General features: G+C 38.0%; 1 protein-coding gene across 3 annotated transcripts in view; it reads right to left on the bottom strand.

Moving 5' to 3' along the window:
* The window catches only part of Synd (protein kinase C and casein kinase substrate in neurons protein Synd), a 61,720-nt gene that overhangs the window by 22,825 nt on the left and 20,343 nt on the right, over positions 1 to 18,552 (bottom strand). For 2 of the 3 annotated variants that reach the window (XM_068352842.1, XM_068352843.1), the window contains exons 6-9: positions 5,379 to 5,492; positions 4,252 to 4,364; positions 3,564 to 3,684; positions 1,380 to 1,493 (exon numbers count right to left, since the gene is read on the bottom strand). In XM_068352842.1, the coding sequence (XP_068208943.1) occupies positions 1,380 to 1,493; positions 3,564 to 3,684; positions 4,252 to 4,364; positions 5,379 to 5,492 (462 nt within the window). The remainder of the gene's footprint in view (positions 1 to 1,379; positions 1,494 to 3,563; positions 3,685 to 4,251; positions 4,365 to 5,378; positions 5,493 to 18,552) is intronic. The other variant, XM_068352844.1, reaches the window with a different exon arrangement.

Raw genomic sequence — 18,552 nt, 5'->3', positions numbered from 1 at the left:
CAAAGTGTTCTTCATCATGGGCAAAACAGAACAAACACTATTTTTCTACCACAGACATAAGCACAACCTGGAGGATATGAATACAAGCCATGATTACTAAACTCCACTGAATTATTTAAAGTATCTAATATTTACTAAATCTAATAAAATATGAATGTATGGTTACTTTAATTCTATTTGTTAGTTGATAGTTGAATTAAAACAAAAGCTACAAACAACCTCCACAAAATCATTTAACATCATGAATGAATTCACATTAACCAAGCAGATAACTTTTAAACACAATGAACTATAAAAATACAAGAACAAATAAAAAAAAGAATCCATACTTAATAGCACTGGCAAAATCTCTCTTAAAAAAAAAAAATCAGTTACGCAACAGTGTTCTCTGTATATGACTGTTAAGTGGTGATTATTTGAAGCTATCCTAAGGTGAAATGTACAGAAGAGAGAAATATGAGTGGCATGAGGTATGTAGAAATAGTTGTGCCCAGAAACAGACAACCTTTCAATGCAATGAAATCTAACGTATTCAGTGTTAAAAGTCCCCGGATGAGAAGATCTATATTCCCCAAAATAACTTCACCACACCAGTGAACAGACAAGAAAGTATGTGCTTGGCAAAAAAGGGAGGAAGAAATAACCAAAGGCTTAAAAAAGTGACAATGCAACTTTTGCAAATTCAAAGAACAAACAACAAATACAAAACATCTAGACTTTATAACTTTATTAACCTACTGTAGTTTTGATCAGTACTAGTAGTAATTGATTTGATGATTAAATATGTTATCATTATCCAAATTGAACTTAGTACGTAAAAATATTTACAAATTTTTCTCAATCGTACTAGCACTGAAGCTACAGTAAGTTTTCAAGAGATTTGTCAACAGTGAGTTAAACCATGGTTTTAACCTTGTAGATATTTAGATGCCAGTAACAATTGCTTCATACCAAGTACAGAAGATGACAAATGCTGAAAACTGCACAAGTTGTTCTAGATTACTAGACACTTTAATGACAAAGTCAACTCAGCTAGAGCATGACATACCATAAGCAATATACCTTAACACATATCTAGCTTCTCATACTCTTATTTCAATATTATACTCTATAAAAGAGGAAGACGAAGGGTTGTAAAGGCCAAGAGAATATTATAAATACAGTATTTTACATTATACGTACATAAAAGAGAGCCATATAAAGTACAGAAATAAGAAATGTAATGACAATTAAGGTGATAATGTAAAATATGCTTTACATTATACAGCATAAGATTACATGTAAAATGAAAGTTGGAAACAAATGAAGGGAAAACTTTTTGGGGCTGCTGAAGGTGATTAAGAACAAAGACAAAATAAACTAAGTAATGTGTGAATTACTGGCAAGTCATCGCAGACGGTGCGCTGGTTCAGCAAAGTAATCGCTCCTTCGGGTATCTGTCCGCCACCGCGCTTGCCTTTGCCACTAATGTCGCGGAATTCCTCAGAATAATCCTGTCCATACATGCATGGGGGCAATAGGTAATAATAGAAAAAGAAAAACAAACACAAACAATACAAAGAAAAAAATCTTAAATTAAAAGATACTACGTTTGTAGCAGTTTAATGGCTGATCAAGATGGAAAAGCAAAGCAAGTTAAGCTTCTACTACAACAAATAGGTTAAGCTTTTGTAACTTGTTAGTTCACACAGTACATTACAAGGGAGACAACAATTACTAGGGTAGCTTGCCCTATCTTAGCATTTAATTCTTCGAAAGCACTTTTTAAAGTCTCATATTTACATAGGATTTCTGCTCTGAAGCTACAAAATCAAATTACATATCAGTTTTATCCATTTTTTAAAAAAATACATAATTATTTCTTCATGATTTACAAAACACTATGCAGTTGAACTAAATCGTAGCACCACACTTCTCAATAGATTTTACGAGCATGACATAAACATCACTAAATTCATGAACAACTAGCAACGAGATAACAAGTGTGGTCTGCAATTACATTGTTAGCCAAACTAGTGCTGACCCAAGACAATCCCACATTAGTATTAATATCGACAATCAGTACAACTACAATTTTCTATTTACAAGATACATGGAAGCATGCAGACTGCTGTTAAGCATGGTGAAATTTTGGTTGCTCTCAATATTAATTCCACAAAGGCTGTAATCACTGCAACACAATCTTTAAAACTGGCCTGGATACCATAACAAAGAGCAGGTAACATGAGCATACGAAGTGTCGTGTACTTCATGATCATATGAACAGCAATCAATTCCCCATTTTCCAAGTACAACCCATCACATGACCACCAAAACAATTAGTGATAATCTCGTATATGATAAAAGATTGGGCAAGCTCAAACATTCACCATAATATTTTTAAAAATATACTTCAAGTATTAGTTTACAATACTACATGAATAGTTTCATTACAAAATTTGAATAAGTTTAGTTTTAGAAAGCTAAGTCATGCAATTCTGGGTACAGATTAAGCCTCAAATGATAAATGGCGAGAAGACAAAGTGATGCAAAAATCTCGCTTGTAATCTGTCTCCATGCGGTTAATAATACTTACATCATAAAAGTGCAAAGTGCAGTGCAAAATAAGCACACCATCTAATTTTAAAGGGAGGCATATTTATGCATTGGCTGATGAAATATTACTGACCGGGCAAGAATTAAAACCAGAAGAAGTAATAAACAATATTTAGTAAACAATTTAAGGAGGGCAAATATCAATATTTGAATGACCTTGCTCCTAAGATATTTAAGAAACAAATTGAATTTAAAAAATATAAACTGATTTACTTGAAGACTAATATGAATTATAATGTAGTTTGAATGAGTAAAAATAAAATACCTTAATTAAATAGTTCTTAGTCAGGAGAAATACATATTATAGAAGCCCATATTCAGTAATAGAGGGATTCTCTCCACCATCAACTTTAATAAATAAAGCAATAGATCCAATCTGAGGAATTTCTGAAATATCCTATACTGTACTGACATTGAAACCATCATTTACTAAGAATTACATCCTTCTACTTCAAAACTATGATAATACCTTTCAGGTAGTTCTAATTTTTTTTTTTTTTTACACAACCCTTACAGCAATTTAAAATCAAAGGCTATGAATATGCTGTATATTTTCAAACTAGATCATGTAAAATAACTGAGCAAAATTTTCATTTCCCATTCACTTTTAATGTAACAAGGTTTCAGACTAAATTTTAGAACAGGTGAGGAACATGAAACTTTAATCTTCACTCCATATTAAGCGACCGACTGTCATAAACGTCTTAGGATAAAACATCGTAGTCTCCAAAAGTGCGGTCTTCCTTCTCCACCTACATGCCAAGTTCCGAACTAGATTACCTCAAACAACATTTCACAAAATTAATCCGGCATTCCCTGAATTGCTAGGCAGAAATTCAATGAAAAATAAAGATTGAAAAGGCCTCAATTTGTATCTATTGCTTGTGCCTCTCTCTCTCTCTTTCACTCTCCTGAAGCTAAAATAAAGCTAAAACAAGAGCACACACCATGATAAATTAATAACATACCTCAAACGATGGCCAATTCATTGGCATATTGACACCGTGATTATTGCTCCACCATTTAAGATCTTTCTCATAGTCAGCGTTTGCTACTGTATGGCTGAATTCCTCGTAGATTCGTGGCAAGCTGGATGAAAATATTTAAATTCAAATTGTATTTCCTTGACCTACTTCATAAAAAAACTCAAAAAAGTCTAAATTTTAATAGGAACCTATGTATCCAATTATTAATACAAATTAATATAAAGGAATAGGTTTAGAATTGTATTTACTGGATGAATATACAGTATCTTTTTTATATTATGTAAAGTGAAGCATATTAAAAAATAATACAATAATGTATATAATACATAGAAGCTGCATTTTGCAATTATAAATCACTAACCTTAGACAATTTGGAATATTTAATATAACTATTGCATACGTGTCCATACATAAGATGGATGTCACTTATCTTCCATGAACAGGATCAAAATCAAAATGAAAACTCCATCTCATCAAGATTCGTTTTAGAATTATTGTACAAATTTTCAGACTTTTGAGAAATACAACCATTGATAAAGTATGTTTTTTTTTTTTTACACAAATGCCAACACGATATTTTTATTTTCCTTTTGTAAACAGTGATAAGGAAACATTAATATCTCCACAATAATGTACAGTCATGATAAAAAATTATATACAGTACACTTACCTTGGGTCATTGGAGATATTGAGACACTTGTGAGTTCCAAAGAGCATATCTTTAAAGAACATTAATCTCTTTGATTCTGCTTCTTGTGCTTTCTCAAACACGTGCGTCATTTCCTGGAGGAGAATTGAAATATAAACCGTGCTCAAATGACTCACATAAGTCTTTTTATGAAAGTTTTTGTATGTACAAGAAAATTAAGAAATAGATACTATCATTTTGGTGATCCATACAAAGTCCCATTCAATTCTAATTGTCCCCCAGAAATATTAAATAACACATGCTAGAATATTTTGGCCTGTAGAAACTTCAGTAATTAAAATGGGCAGCATCATAATCAAGGTGAATTTCATCTCTAAGAATTCAGGGGGAAGCCCAATCTATGGTCAGTAGGTGAATAACTTACTACAGCTGAGAATCCACATTCTATGTTATCAACTTAAAGATTACTATCAATTTCTGTTTAACACTTCAATTTATTGACACCAATATTCAAACCCCAACCCTTTGAGGGGGTCTTTTTCCAGATGGAATAAAAACTGGTCAAGTCTAAATGCCTTAGCTTGGAACCTTACCACATATAAGGGAGATCACCTGAGCAGTGTATCTTACCTTCATAATATGTTCACCTGTGGTATCTTGTTTAGGATTTATAATGTTTAGCCATTAGTGAAAAACTTGAATGTTTTTATTGGATATTGTCAATATAATATTAACAATCAGAAGAAGAGGAGAGCATCAGGAAATAAACGTGGTAGCCTGTGTCTCCATTCTATTACACTAGATCTGCAGAATCAGTGTAATTATTTCCCCAACCCATGTTTACTGTGTGCATTATTCAACACACTGTGTAGGGAACTAAAGGCTCTTAGAAACATCTTTCTAGTCCCAAAAGCATTACTTTAACTGAACTTTTCCTCTTCCCTTTAGTGTCTCAATTTAACTTTTTTATCATTTAATAAAAAAAAAAAACTTTGAGCAAGTTCTATGAGTATTCCATTGTGACTTAGTGATTTCAATAAACAACATTATGATAATACGGTAAACCACACCAGCTCCCAATTTATAAAAAAAGCTCTTTATCTTGCAATGCAAAAACAAAAATTTAAATTACATACAGTAGTACTAACCTCTATATATTTTGGATTATATTCAGATATATCTCTTAGAGCTGCATCATATTTTTCTCGGCCTCTTGATACCTCTTCGCTGGCTTTAGAAACCCTGTCACGCAGTTTTTTAACCTAGAGTAAAAGAAAAGGTGTTAGAAAATTACCTTGACCTGAAAATTCATAAATAAAACAACGTAAATAATCATTCATATTTCAGACTATTTCATGATACTCAAAATTCTTTAAAAACATAAAACGGCTTCAAAAGAAAGCTTTTTGCTGCTTAAAAGAGGTTATGATAATTTGCTAGACCGCTGATACTGAACCAACATTTGCCAAGTGACTGAATCTAAGTTTCCAACCTACAGAATTTAAGGATCTGAAAACTAACATTTTTAAAAAAGTCATACATGGAGTGCATGTCAAACAACTCTTGATTTTATAAAAACCCCAAATCGATAGGCAATCGAGTAATAACCCTCCTCGCACCATTTCGCCTTTACGTTGCAAGTCCTTAAATATCAAATACTAAAACAAAATCCCTTTCTTAGAAAAAAAGAACTACAAAACCCTATTCATAAAATTAGAAAATTCATACACTCAATATGAAGAAAGTTTTAAATATACACAGAAAATATAAATACAAATGACAACATACGTTATGGCTAACAAAAAGGAGGAAAAAGTGACACGGCAACAAGATTAATTTGTCATTTTGAACTCTACTTTATTTTATGTCCAATAAGTAGATGACTTGCCAAGTTTAATATAAAGTGAGCGTCGAGTTATAATGATACAAGATATACACCTACTTTTAAACATGTTTAGCAGAAAAACTTAATCCTTAGGCATAGACTCAAAATCTAAAAGGTCCCCTTAAAGGCCATCAATTAAAATTGACAGAGTTTGGGCTCTTAAATAAATATATATAAAGCAATAGGAAAAACTCGAAATGGTTATCTTCCAGAAACTATGAATGGCACAAGAGAATATTTCATTATGTACTATATTGCATAATACCTTGTGGACAAAAATCTAAAGCACCCTTTCAAGGTCTTTATTTCAAAATTTGCGATACTATAAAATCAATCTGTTTAGGAATCTTAGATTCAATCACCCTGGAATAGATGTTGTCAAGAGTATCATAAGTCAAGCAGACTACCAAATCACGACCTCATAAAATAGAATGCTACCTTACATAAAACCATGCACTGCTAAATAAAATCTCGGGTATTGACGGTGAGAATTGTAATTGTCAAACAAAACATAAATGTGAAGTTTAACTTAAAAAAAACTTTGGAGGGATGACATAAGTCAAATTTAGAGCCTTTAACCTGAGGATATAATATTCTATTCGACCTTCTGAATGTTTTTGGTAGAGACAACAATGAAAAGAATCAATTCAAATAGATTGCGATAAAAAGGGCTGTCTCTGATAAATAAAAAATAACTTAAATCAGAGTTAAAACCTCCTCGACTGACAAAAAAAAAATGTCAATCCTTAAGTCTGTGTCAGGTCAGACAAGGAGAAAAAAAAAAAATCTTTCATAATTAACAACCATAATACAGTACATCATCATTACTTAAATAAGAATACAAATAGAAATTGCACCGCAGTACAGTATTAAGAAAATCACACCAGTGACTTGTGAAAGAAATGAAAACTTTACCTCAATCTGTTGTAAATCAATACATTAATGGAAATTTCCTTGAAAAGAAAGAGCATATAAATAGCCCATGGTAACAAACATGTGTAAAATTTAGATTAATAATACATAAAATTGTTTTAGATTAGTTCAAGTAAAACAAACTAAAAACATTTTCAGTACTTTACAAGAACTTCAAAAAATGTACATTTATACCAGCTACTATAATTGATGAATTGAAAGTGTAAAGCAGTAGACAACCGACTCGTGTAAAATATAAGTAAACCACTATAGTCAATTCTTTTTAGTAGGGCAGATTTGCACCGACTCGCAGGGGTGCCCTTTTAGCTCGGAAAAGTTTCCATTTAGTTGATTGGTTGGACAAGATAATTCTAACCAATCAGATAGCAGGATACTTTTCCGAGCTAAAAGGGTACCGCTGCTAGTCAGTGCAGGTGCACCTCAATAAAAAAAATTGACTATAGCTACTGTATCAATATACAGTACTGCAAAGAATACAGAGTAATAGACAAGAATTTTTTTTTCTCAAAAATATACAAAGATGAGTGGCCATTCAAGAGATAAAAGTTCAATGAAAAAAAAAAAATGACAAATTCCTTCTATATTCGTAACCAATAATGAAAACCATTTTACACTGGTAAAACAGGTCTTCATTTTACTGTAAATTTCATATTTACAAACCAAAGAATTAAACATTCCTCCAGCAGAAAACATGTCAACAAATTTCAGCTTAATTTCAAAGAAAATACAAAAGCCTTTAGGAAAATAAATACAGCCATTCGGGCAATCTGAGAATCAATTAAAAGCTTATGGTTAAAACAAAATACTATACTACAACTATCAATGGCAAAAATTAATCATACTTGTCATGCTATATTTAATAAAAATCATTCATACCAAAATATTTATTTGCCATAACATATTTTTTCACCTTTAAATGTAATTAATTATTTGCAACACTGAAATGAAGTTTCTCAAGCTAATGAAGATGTACTGTATTCAGTATCTAACTAGAATATTTAAAAAAAAATCCAAACAATGCAAAATGTTATAAGTCCAAATATACTATCTGTTTGGGAGAAATAAACTAAAAAACATATTTAACAAATAAAGGAACAAAAACAGAATAAAATTTCAATCTTCCAACGAAAGTTATTAGAAATGGGCAAAAAGTACAAGCATTGCAAATAGGTACAGAATAAAATAATTATTCCTTGCATTATCAATTCAGCATCCATGCACACTAGTAAGCCTTATCTGCAATTAGTTTCCAGAATACAAATAATGATGCAATCATGGAAATCAGCGCTAAGTTAACGTTACAGATTTACTGATGTAAATTATATGAATTTACCTAAAACGTTTCTGAATTAAAAATTTTGTAAATGCTTCAAAAGTCATACTGCAGTAGTTTACTGTACAGTATAAAACGATAATTGAATATTTATGAACTATTACATAATTGTTTATATAGATATACAATAAATAGGGCTAGACAATTAGTAGGTACAATGGATGGGAGATACTTGTAAAAGAACGTACAGTAACTAAAATTCTCCAATTTTTCTTATTTAGTAGTTTTAAAAATATCTTACAAGGGAAAAACTAGTTTCAGAACCTTGTCAATTATATAAACCAAGAGTATCTTCAGGTCGTAACTACAGCATTATGTATAGCAGAAAATATTGTAGTCTGGAAACCAGTTACTCCATTTTAATAAGATTCACTAAATATCTCATCATCATGTCAATCATCTGGCATTATTATATACAGCACTGAGCAAGTGTACTGCATTTCAAGTTGTAAAAACAAAATATTCATCAACCTATGAAAAGGGAAACCCACATAGAAATGCGAGTACAAGAGACAAAAATCCTTAGCCTTTAAGTACATGAAATTTCACCCGCACGTCTGAGTCTGTGATGAGATATTCAATGCCCACAACAAATTCTTAATCCATGCTTATGGCAATATTCAATCTGCTTCCTAAACTCAGTACTACAAAGTAGATGTGAAGGTCATCCACAGACATAAGAGTGAAATGATACAAACATTGCTAATCTCAGTACTATACCTATAATGAACTCTACAAATACAAAGAGAAAATCTGGATGCAATTTTTCTACTTAAGACAGAAAAATCCCCCAAAACTTCCTATAAATAAATACAAGTTCTACACTTTAACTCTGCTTCAAATGTATAGGACTTTAAGACTGAGTTTTGACATACATTAAGACAGATAATTTAGTTCTAAACCATTAAACAAGTTTTAAGAAATGTTTGGGCCATTCACACATTAATATGGCGATGGGATAAAATGAAGTAGTTGGAAGAATAAGAGTGAGGTTTCATTCACAAAAATAAAACAAGGAGTGAGCTACCATTCACTCGCACAACATTTCATTCATACCTTCATATTGTTGTGCTGTTCACACCAGAGGGGGAAAAGAATAGCAATTTATTCTAAAGTTTCTCTTTTGAAGAAGCTAGCGGTGTGCTGTTTAGATTGGGTAATGAGCACTGCCTTCTAAAATTTAAGTAAAAGGTGCTTCATCTACCCAAATATAAACAAATTATAAACTAATTATAAAATAAGTACATAACTGACTGGATGTTGAAGTTAGAAGAAATTGTGTTCTATAAACAATAATTGTCATTACCACATCAAAATAGTTAAAACTCTATTCATACTTACAAGAATTTAAATCTAAATAAAGGTGATATACCCTGAGTAGGTAAACAAAAATATATACCGGTAACAAGTTTCAGCGCCAATGTTACCATTACCCAGTTTTATCCAAGATTATACAAGCAATAAGTCTGGACTCTAAAATCGCACAAAACAACAACATAACTACTGTCAACTAATAGGATGAATCAGTTCGCTACAAATGTTATTCAAATCTTTATCCAATCTAAATAAATTACTGTAAATTTCTACAAAATAGTTACGGCTGTACACTAAACATAAAACAATCCTATCTTATAGAATAGCTTCAGTTAGTGTGTAACAAACTCCATGTGTTCTGAAATTACTGTCACTAAATTACTTCCACAAGTTATTGTTTTTTAAACAATTTGAATATTTTAGCCATTTTCAAATGTTCAGACTAGTTTTCTACCACTCCATGCTAAGAGTTTATGGATCATACTCTCGTTAAAACTCAAAATACGATCTTCCAGTTCTTTTCAAATCTTTAACAGCCTCTTCCAGTCAAAGCTCTGTCAAAGATACCCCTATATAATAAGCCTGTATCATCAAATATTGTACTTGAAGGTAAATTTCAGATCATGATTAAGGTGACCTTTTTAAAGATGTAACTCGACCAATATGTCCAACAACATAATTCCCTGATGATTTTTGTTTCTTTATACTGTATAACTATTTGGCTTTCTCTCTGACAAGAGGAACTGATCTAGCATTTCCTTTGGCATGTTGTATAGTAAGCCCCTCGTGTAGTTAACTTAGTCCACCTAGGTTAACTTTGACTTTTTTTTCTTGTTTTTTCTCATAGTTGAAATTCCCTAAGTCACAAATACAAACGAATGGTGGTACCGATATCAAAAGCACAGTTGAGCTTATCTAGTATCCCTACATAAAACTTGCTGGTAAACATTAGCATCTACTTGACTTTTCATAACAATTCTATTGCTTTAAGCCCTTTTCTGGCAACCTCTTAAGTCTCTCCTCTTCACTTCCAATATGTTTCCCACCTTTAAAATATATTCTAGAGCAAAGATACAATAGCACTAAAAATTTTTTAGTTTGTCAACATTGTCAGTGTGAATAGTAAAGTCAACGTCTACCACACGATAATCACTTCGAAAATTTACATCCGTAAGTCACCCAAGGTTCATAAAAGCGATAAATTTGTTTCATCTACAGTACTGAACTACTGCATTCCCCTTTCAGATGGTGGAGAGTAGTTACTGAACATCATGGTGGATGCCAAAATTTTATCTTGTAATATCACCGACTTTGAATTATCAAGCAAGTATCTTCCTGCAAGCTGAACAAGATGAAATAGGTTAACCATCCAAAAATTTCGTTCCAAACCTTTTTCTAGTCGTAATTAGAGAATTGTCGGAATGGGATTATTGATGTAATATGCCCAAAAAGAAAGGTTTTCCAAGATATTGGGTTCCACATAAACATACTTTTACTGTACTATATTTACTTTACAGTGTTACCAAAACTGCATTTTCAAAAGGAAGCTTAGGTATTATTTAAAATTTCCATTACAACATACTGGTCGACAAGTACGGTATTTGATTATACAAAAAAAATCTTGCATCACAGTCAGTAAGAACAAAACATAACTTCATCCCATCCAAGTCTAAAGCCCTTATTAACATATTTTTGGTAATAAGTGGAAGTAACCAGAAAATTAGGTGCAGAACACATGGATAGTTTGGTAGAACTTCATGCTATGCATGGCTCAGTGTAATATTTTATGGCATTCAACTAATTTACTTGAAATCAACTAATACATGTAATCCAGTTAAAATATCTTAGTGATGAAGTTTATAATTTTCAAAGTATTTCCACGAATTCAAAGTTATGCAGTCTCAGTCCCATGCACTAGCTTCAAATATGGATTTATAAATTCATCCCCCCTTTTTATCCAAAAGAAAAATTTTGTCTGTTATGAAGAATGCCATTTCTCAAATATCGAAAAATTACGTTCAAACTTAAAAAGGGTCTCCTGGCCGTAGTTAACTATCATTTACAAGATTTTACCAAATAAAACACCTACACAAAACTGTACACCTGAAATTCGCTTACTCTCAACCAAAGAAGAAATAGCCATTACTGTAAACTTTCAGGTATATAAATAGCAAATAACATTATGCATCAAATACATTATCAACAAAATAAGCATATCTAATTCCACATTAACTTTTTATCTGACTTACCAACTGGGACCTCTAAGACAAAAAAAAGGGGGAAAACAGTCATCAATAAACAAGGTTATCATCATGCAAACACTTAAAACTTCAAACCCATGGAAACTGTTCACCTAACAAATGACGATCTCTTTGGAGAAACTGTTAAGAAGGATTATTACAGAATGCTGCTCATGTCAAGAATGACAGAAACCACCCAAAATCTGTGTCAGGCAGTTGAGTGAAGGTTTAGTATCGTCAAACTTACGAAATAGTACGTTTATAGACATGCAAGTTATCTTGATAATACCCATAAAAAACATTTAGTAACCTAACACTTTAGATACATATATTATATTAAATATTGACTTAATGCTTCTTTTTGCATATATAAAACCTTCTCATTTCTACAAGAGCAACAGTTCATAGAAGTTTCTTTAAGCAAATGTTCTTAAATAACATTATCTCTACATAAAATTGTCAACCCCACTAGTATTCAACATATACAGAGACTGGACAGCAAATCAGAATGAGAGAAATCAATATAACTTAAACGATAATTCAACAATGAAACCAATTAAACATTTAACTCAAACAGATACTTTATATACTTCTATCTGACTCCAAACAATTCTAAACATACGAAATTTTACCTTTTAAAAGGATAAATTTAATGACGGCATCACTAAATAATTAGTAATTTCTTAAAAGGGGGATACAGAGAAAAACAAAAATGGGACACACTGAGCATTAGCCAAAGCCTACCATAATGATTATGCTGTTTGTCTTATAATCCGGGTACTGTAAATGAGGAGAGAACAAAAGGAAGAAAATACTTTCAATTAGGATGCTTTGCGTTTTCAATCGTATCAAAGGTAGAGAACGAGAAATAATTCTTGAAATTAGTTTAGATAGAAAATTAATTAGAACCTAAGGAATAAAATGAAAAAGGATTTTAAAATCCTCAAAGTAGTAATAACAAAATATGGGTAGTGATTCCACTCTTGCTGAAACTAAAGATGTTATCAGATACCTATAAAAAAAATGCACAGATGAGAAAAACAAAGTATAGATATTACATGTCCAGGAGACTGTATGTGTATACTGTATTCCATGTGCACACACATGCAATATACATATCTATACTGTACAGCTATGAGCAAAAAAAAGAAAAAACATTAATTATCATTATGGTGGAAGACGAGAACCAATAAGTACAGTAATCAAAATGTGACAATATAGAAAACAATTTTGTTAATGCTATTGAGGTTAAGTGTATCACACCACAGCCCACGTGCGACGCTATGGCCAAGTTCAAATCGCACCAGAACCAAAAGAAACATAATTGAACTAATGGGCTGTTCATTTTCAAGGTTCTCGTTTTGCTAATTAAGATTGTCCGAGGGGCCTCGTAACAAATATGACAAATTCGAAGATAATTTGTATTTTTCCTAACCATACAAACCTTAGCTATTTACAAAGGGTTACCTTTTAGCGTAGCTGAAATGGCGAGCCATTAGAATTTAACGAGGGTGTATTACCCCCGCGCTAGTTAGCGGGGGGTAGGGGAGTGGTAGCTAGCTACCCCTCCTCCCCCTCACACACAGGTGAATACTCACTTTCACTTAGAGGTAGGACTTGTCTTGGGGGACAGGGCTGGCGGGCAAATATGTGTAAATAGCTAAGGTTTGTATGGTTAGGAAAAATACAAATTATCTTCGAATTTGTCATTTGTTCCGTAACCGAAATACAAACCACGCTATTTACAAAGGGTGACTTACCCCTTAGGAAGGGTGGAAAGTCCCCAGCCATACTGGCTTTGGCTTTACCCGGGGACTCAGAATCCGAGTGAGTCGCACTCGAGAAAAGGAGTCCCTGCACCTCACAAGTTCCTTGCTCCGCAAGGAACCATGTGGCCTACGTAAGCTTGTGTGTGAAGGAAGAAGTGTGACCCGTCCTAGGCAGTTGACCTGGAGTTCCAGAAGGAACTCTGGGTTAGGACGTTCCCAATACCACCTCGTCAGGGTATGGGGGACGCGACAGTATTGACTCAATACTCGGAACACAAGGAAGCATGGTTTACCTGCAGAGGTTCGAGGTCAGCTATGCAGAGACCAGGATGCTGCTTCCCCGTAGAGGGGATGATGAAGAAAGAAGTAAGGGCCAGACATACTTCTTTCGTTCATGCAGACTAAAACCTGATAACAATGCCCTCAACCTTCTGCTACCTGTCCAAAAAGGAGCCTGAGGTTAGACCAGCTGTTGTGTAGCCACCACAGAGCGATAGAAAACGTATCGAGACTCCTGTGGGTCACGCCCTGCAGGAAGCGGGCTGCAAAGGTCATTAGACGCTTCCAGACTCCAGCTTGTAGCACCTGCGTCACAGAGTAGTATTACTCGAAGGCGAGGGACGTTGCGATGTATCCAACATCGTGCTGTAGGGCGACGTGACGGGGGAGGGTCTGGAGACAGGTCGAGATGAATGTCCTTGAGTCCGGGCTGAAGAGGTATACTGGTGACTCTCCCCCCATGTCCTCCTTGTGCTCCCAAATCGGCTGCAACTGAGGACAAACTGCAGCTGTTCCCAGCGCTAACCTCTCGATTCCTTTACTGGCAAGAAAGAGAAGGTCTTGGGACATCAGATACAGAATGGAGACTCGAAATCTTGAAAGAATCGGACTGAAGGGCCGGGACCCCCAGATTCTGAGTCTAGCCAACAACTCAGGAGCGAGCCTGAATGTTGCCTTCCCCTCTTCCTTAGAAAGGGGGGAGTCGTAAGAGACCAAGAAGATTGCTTACACACTGGCCGTGGCCAGAGTGAGCAGGAGACCCAAGGCGGAATACAATCCGAGGCCTGTCGTAAAGGGTCTTGAGAAGATCTCTTAAAGGACTAAAAGTCCGAGCCATGCTCCAAGTTGGAGGTCTTCCTCCGACTAGGGCAGGGACGATCGTAGCTTCGCATGAGCGAGGATAGATCCAGCGGGCAGGAAAAAGTTATTCCTTTAAGCCTGAAGGTCAGGGAAAGGCTGAGCGACAGGCTTCATTGCTGAGAGCGGAAAGGAGTTTCCTCCCGCCGAAAGGCAATAAGACCGTTATTGCTGGAGAAGAGGCCTCAAGGGAAGAGGTATATCTCCCACGGCACCAACCACCTTAGACTCTTCACTTTGCCTGGGAGACCCCTGTGGATGACTATCGCAGATGACGCGACCTCCGTACCGCGACTGTAGCGGGTTGTCTCTTCTTGAGGAGGAAGCGTAGTGTCTCCAGGCATGAAGCCGAAGCGACGCCCCGGTTCGGGAGAGATGTCGCAGTGTGGTTGCTTGAGTAGTCTGCGCCGTGGGAGAAGCTCTCCCGGGAGTTCCGTCAGGGGAAGCAGAGGGTCCAGAAACCGTTCTGCACATAGTCCCACTGTAGCTCTCCCATTGAAAGGTTGACAGACAACCTGGTCTTGTTGAGACCCATTGTCCACAGACAAAAAGGAGGGAAGACGCAGGCGTCGAAGTTGTCCCACCATCACTGGAATGCATCTTGCCAGAGTCTCGGGGTCTGAGACTGGGGGGAAGAATAGTGGAAGCTTGAGGTTCCAAGCTGTCGCGATCAGGTCCCCCAGACCAGCACTTGCTGGTTACCCAAGGTCAAAGACCCCCAGGTACACTCTCTCTACGAGGCTCTGCTCGGATAGTCTGAGAGAACATTCCCCTGCCTGGAATGAGAGAGCCGATGGTGGTATTGAGAGAATCTCAATCATCCCGGTATCTCTACTGCAAGATGTGAAGGTGTGAAAATGTGTCCCCTGCTGGTTAGAATACGCCAGAATCATGAAGTCGACGCGCACGGGGCGACTCGGCAGGAGCTGTAGGATCTGTAGAGGGGCCAGACTAAGGCCCCTAAGCCTGCCTGAATGATGGAGAGGTATCCTTCAGGTCTTGACCATAGGCCTGTACCGGAACATGCCCCCCCCCCCCCCCTTTCCTTTGACGAGTCCGAGAACCGCATCAAGAATGTGGGGAAAGGACGAGAATATCCACTACCATCAAGAGGCTCCATAGGTCAACACCCATTGCAGGTCTAATAGTTCCGCTGGTCCCATAGGGCCAGGGAGTCCGGTTAAACATTGCCTGAAGCCACCGGAACTTGGATCGCCCCACATGGAACTTATCCTGAGGCGACCGTTCGGACTATAGAAGGGTCAATGAGGAACGGAGAACTAGGAAACGTTCCAAGGTAGGGCTGAAAGCTCTGCTTGACTGAGAACAGGTACTGCGACTCTCCTCAGTCTTGCCACAGTCAACCGAAAGGAAGGCTCGGAGGATGTGGTAACAGAATCTGGCGTCCCCAGGTGGTCACCCATCCAAGTACCGACGTTGCTTAACCTCGCTGGACGGACGAGAAGCGGGGTTTCCAACGTGGTAAGGCCGTTGACTCAATATCATGGCCAGATACTCCAGATGTTGAGGCAGAGGAAGAGAAGGCTCCAAGCAAAATACCATGAGCCCACACTCATGGCAAGCATCCGGAAGCTTGTCCCGGCGCTGAAGAAGGTCGAACCCGAGCCTACCGGAGTTGACCAGCCCTCCAAACAGCAGAGGAGGCGGAAGCCTGCACCTGAGCGGCCAAGAGGAAGGCAGGGAGAGTTCTCTGGGGAAACAAACCTGCTATGCCACGGCGGGATAGCCACACTGCATCATATGCAGGAATACTTGCAGTCTAGGCTGAATTCGACGAGCACCCTGGAAGATGGATGGAATGGAAACTGAAAGTACCCGTCCTTCCGATCCAGGGTTTAAGGAGTCCTGTCGCCTCGTTACCAGTCTGATCGATTCTGCTGGTCTACGCTAGCCGAAGTTTGTTCCACAAACTTGATCAGGGCTGAGAGGTCTACTACGGACATCCCCTCTCAGTTCCTTCCTTACAAGAAAGGATCGACTGAGGGGGCCGGGGGTGAAGCCGTCGATGATCCTAAGGAAGACCTTCGCCTAAGGTATGGATCATTCTGCCCAACCGGGCAACTCTGCTGACGCTATGGCATAGAGGTTCAGAGACACTGAATTCGCTGACAGAGACGGCAGGCGCGATATCCTTGGCTAATCACAGAGATTGTGCGGGAATGGGCATCGGGAAGCTGTCATTCGGATGAGTAACCTTAAGCAACCTCCCAGCGAAAAACTTGCAATCCTAGAGTTCGTGAACTCTTTTTAGGACTATGCCCCCCCGGGGGAGTCTCCCGTGCCATCTGTTCTTGACAGGAGGAAACTGCAATTGGACACCTTGTCCCAGTTGTCGTAGCCGATAACTTAGGCCGACGTGGTTGAAAGAAAAGGGCGCTGGAGCCCTGCAGAGTCTGGAAGAAAGCGCCTTGGAGGGGTGAAACCGGAAGTCGATTTCCTCCGCACAGCAGCTGTCTAAGTCTCTGTCCTTGGGCACAAACAAACTCTTCTCAAGGATGGAAGGGTGTCTGAGGTCGTCGACCTCCACAGATGAGACACCCGAAGGAAGCCCTCAGTCAGCGCGTCCAGATGGTACATCGAGCTTGTCCGCAAGTTAGATACTTAACGACGAAAGGCCAAGGTGCCTGAGCTCGAGAGGAGGAAAGTACCCCTGATCTTCCTGTAGCTTCCTTGAACCAAACCTCGGGCCGTAACCGAGGAGGGAAAGAACCTGGTAAGCTCCCAGAGGAAGAGGTAAGCAGTCACCCCTTGTCCGAAGGAGAAATCTCGAACGGAAAGCACCCCCGCCAAAAATCCTTCCAGGGAATGACGGGGAAGGGCTAACCCAGGTTCAGGAATGAGGAGTGTTGCTCATATCTCCCTTAAGTTTCTCCTATTCTTGCAAGTGCCATGCTCTGCGTTTACAGGGTGAGGCCGTGTTCTGGAAATATGCTCCAGAAGAACTCGCCAGGCTGGCCATGCTGCGAAAACCCCATTGGGAATCGTGGTCGCAATCGCCCTGGAGCTCGCGCGACGGAAATTCAAAGATTTTCGCGTGGGCGAACGTGGAAGCGTCCATGCGCGGTAACGCAAACGAAGGTGAGCGAAGCAGCGCAGGAGGAGGGCGAGCTGGTGGTCGGCGAGCGATAACCCATAGACGAGCAATGGATACTGCAAGAAATAAGCCGACGTTTGTGCGAAGAAACACTGTAGGTTCGCGCGACGGAACACCATCCGTCCGCGCGATGGAAAAACTGTTGGTTCGCGCGTGGGCGAACATTAGAGAGCATGGGCGCGGACGCGCATGAGCGTAGACGTGCAGGCACGTGGGCGTGTGGGCGCGCAGGCGAGCGGTCGCGCGGGCGCACAGGCAAGCGGTCGTGAGGGTGGGCAGGTGGATGAAAGCGAGTCCGAGGCGGCGAACGCAAGCGTTAGCGCGATGGCGAGGAAACGCGCTGCCGCGTGGGCGAGGAAGACCGCTGGCGATATGGATCAACAAGCGATCGGTGGTGAGCTGGTGAGTGCTAACGCGCAGGTTGGCGATGGCGCGTTGTGTTATGCCGACGCAATGGTCGAGCAGCATGCGCAGGTGAGCGATCGTGCGTTGGCGAGCAGTATGCAAAGGTGAGCGATCGCGAGCAGCATGTGCAGGAGGGCGATCGCGCGATGGTTATCAGCATGCGCCGGGTCGCGCGATGGTGATCAGCATGC

The sequence above is a fragment of the Palaemon carinicauda genome, chromosome 29, assembly GCF_036898095.1.
Source record: "Palaemon carinicauda isolate YSFRI2023 chromosome 29, ASM3689809v2, whole genome shotgun sequence".
NCBI lineage: Eukaryota > Metazoa > Arthropoda > Malacostraca > Decapoda > Palaemonidae > Palaemon > Palaemon carinicauda.
This window is presented reverse-complemented; position numbering and strand designations above follow the sequence as displayed.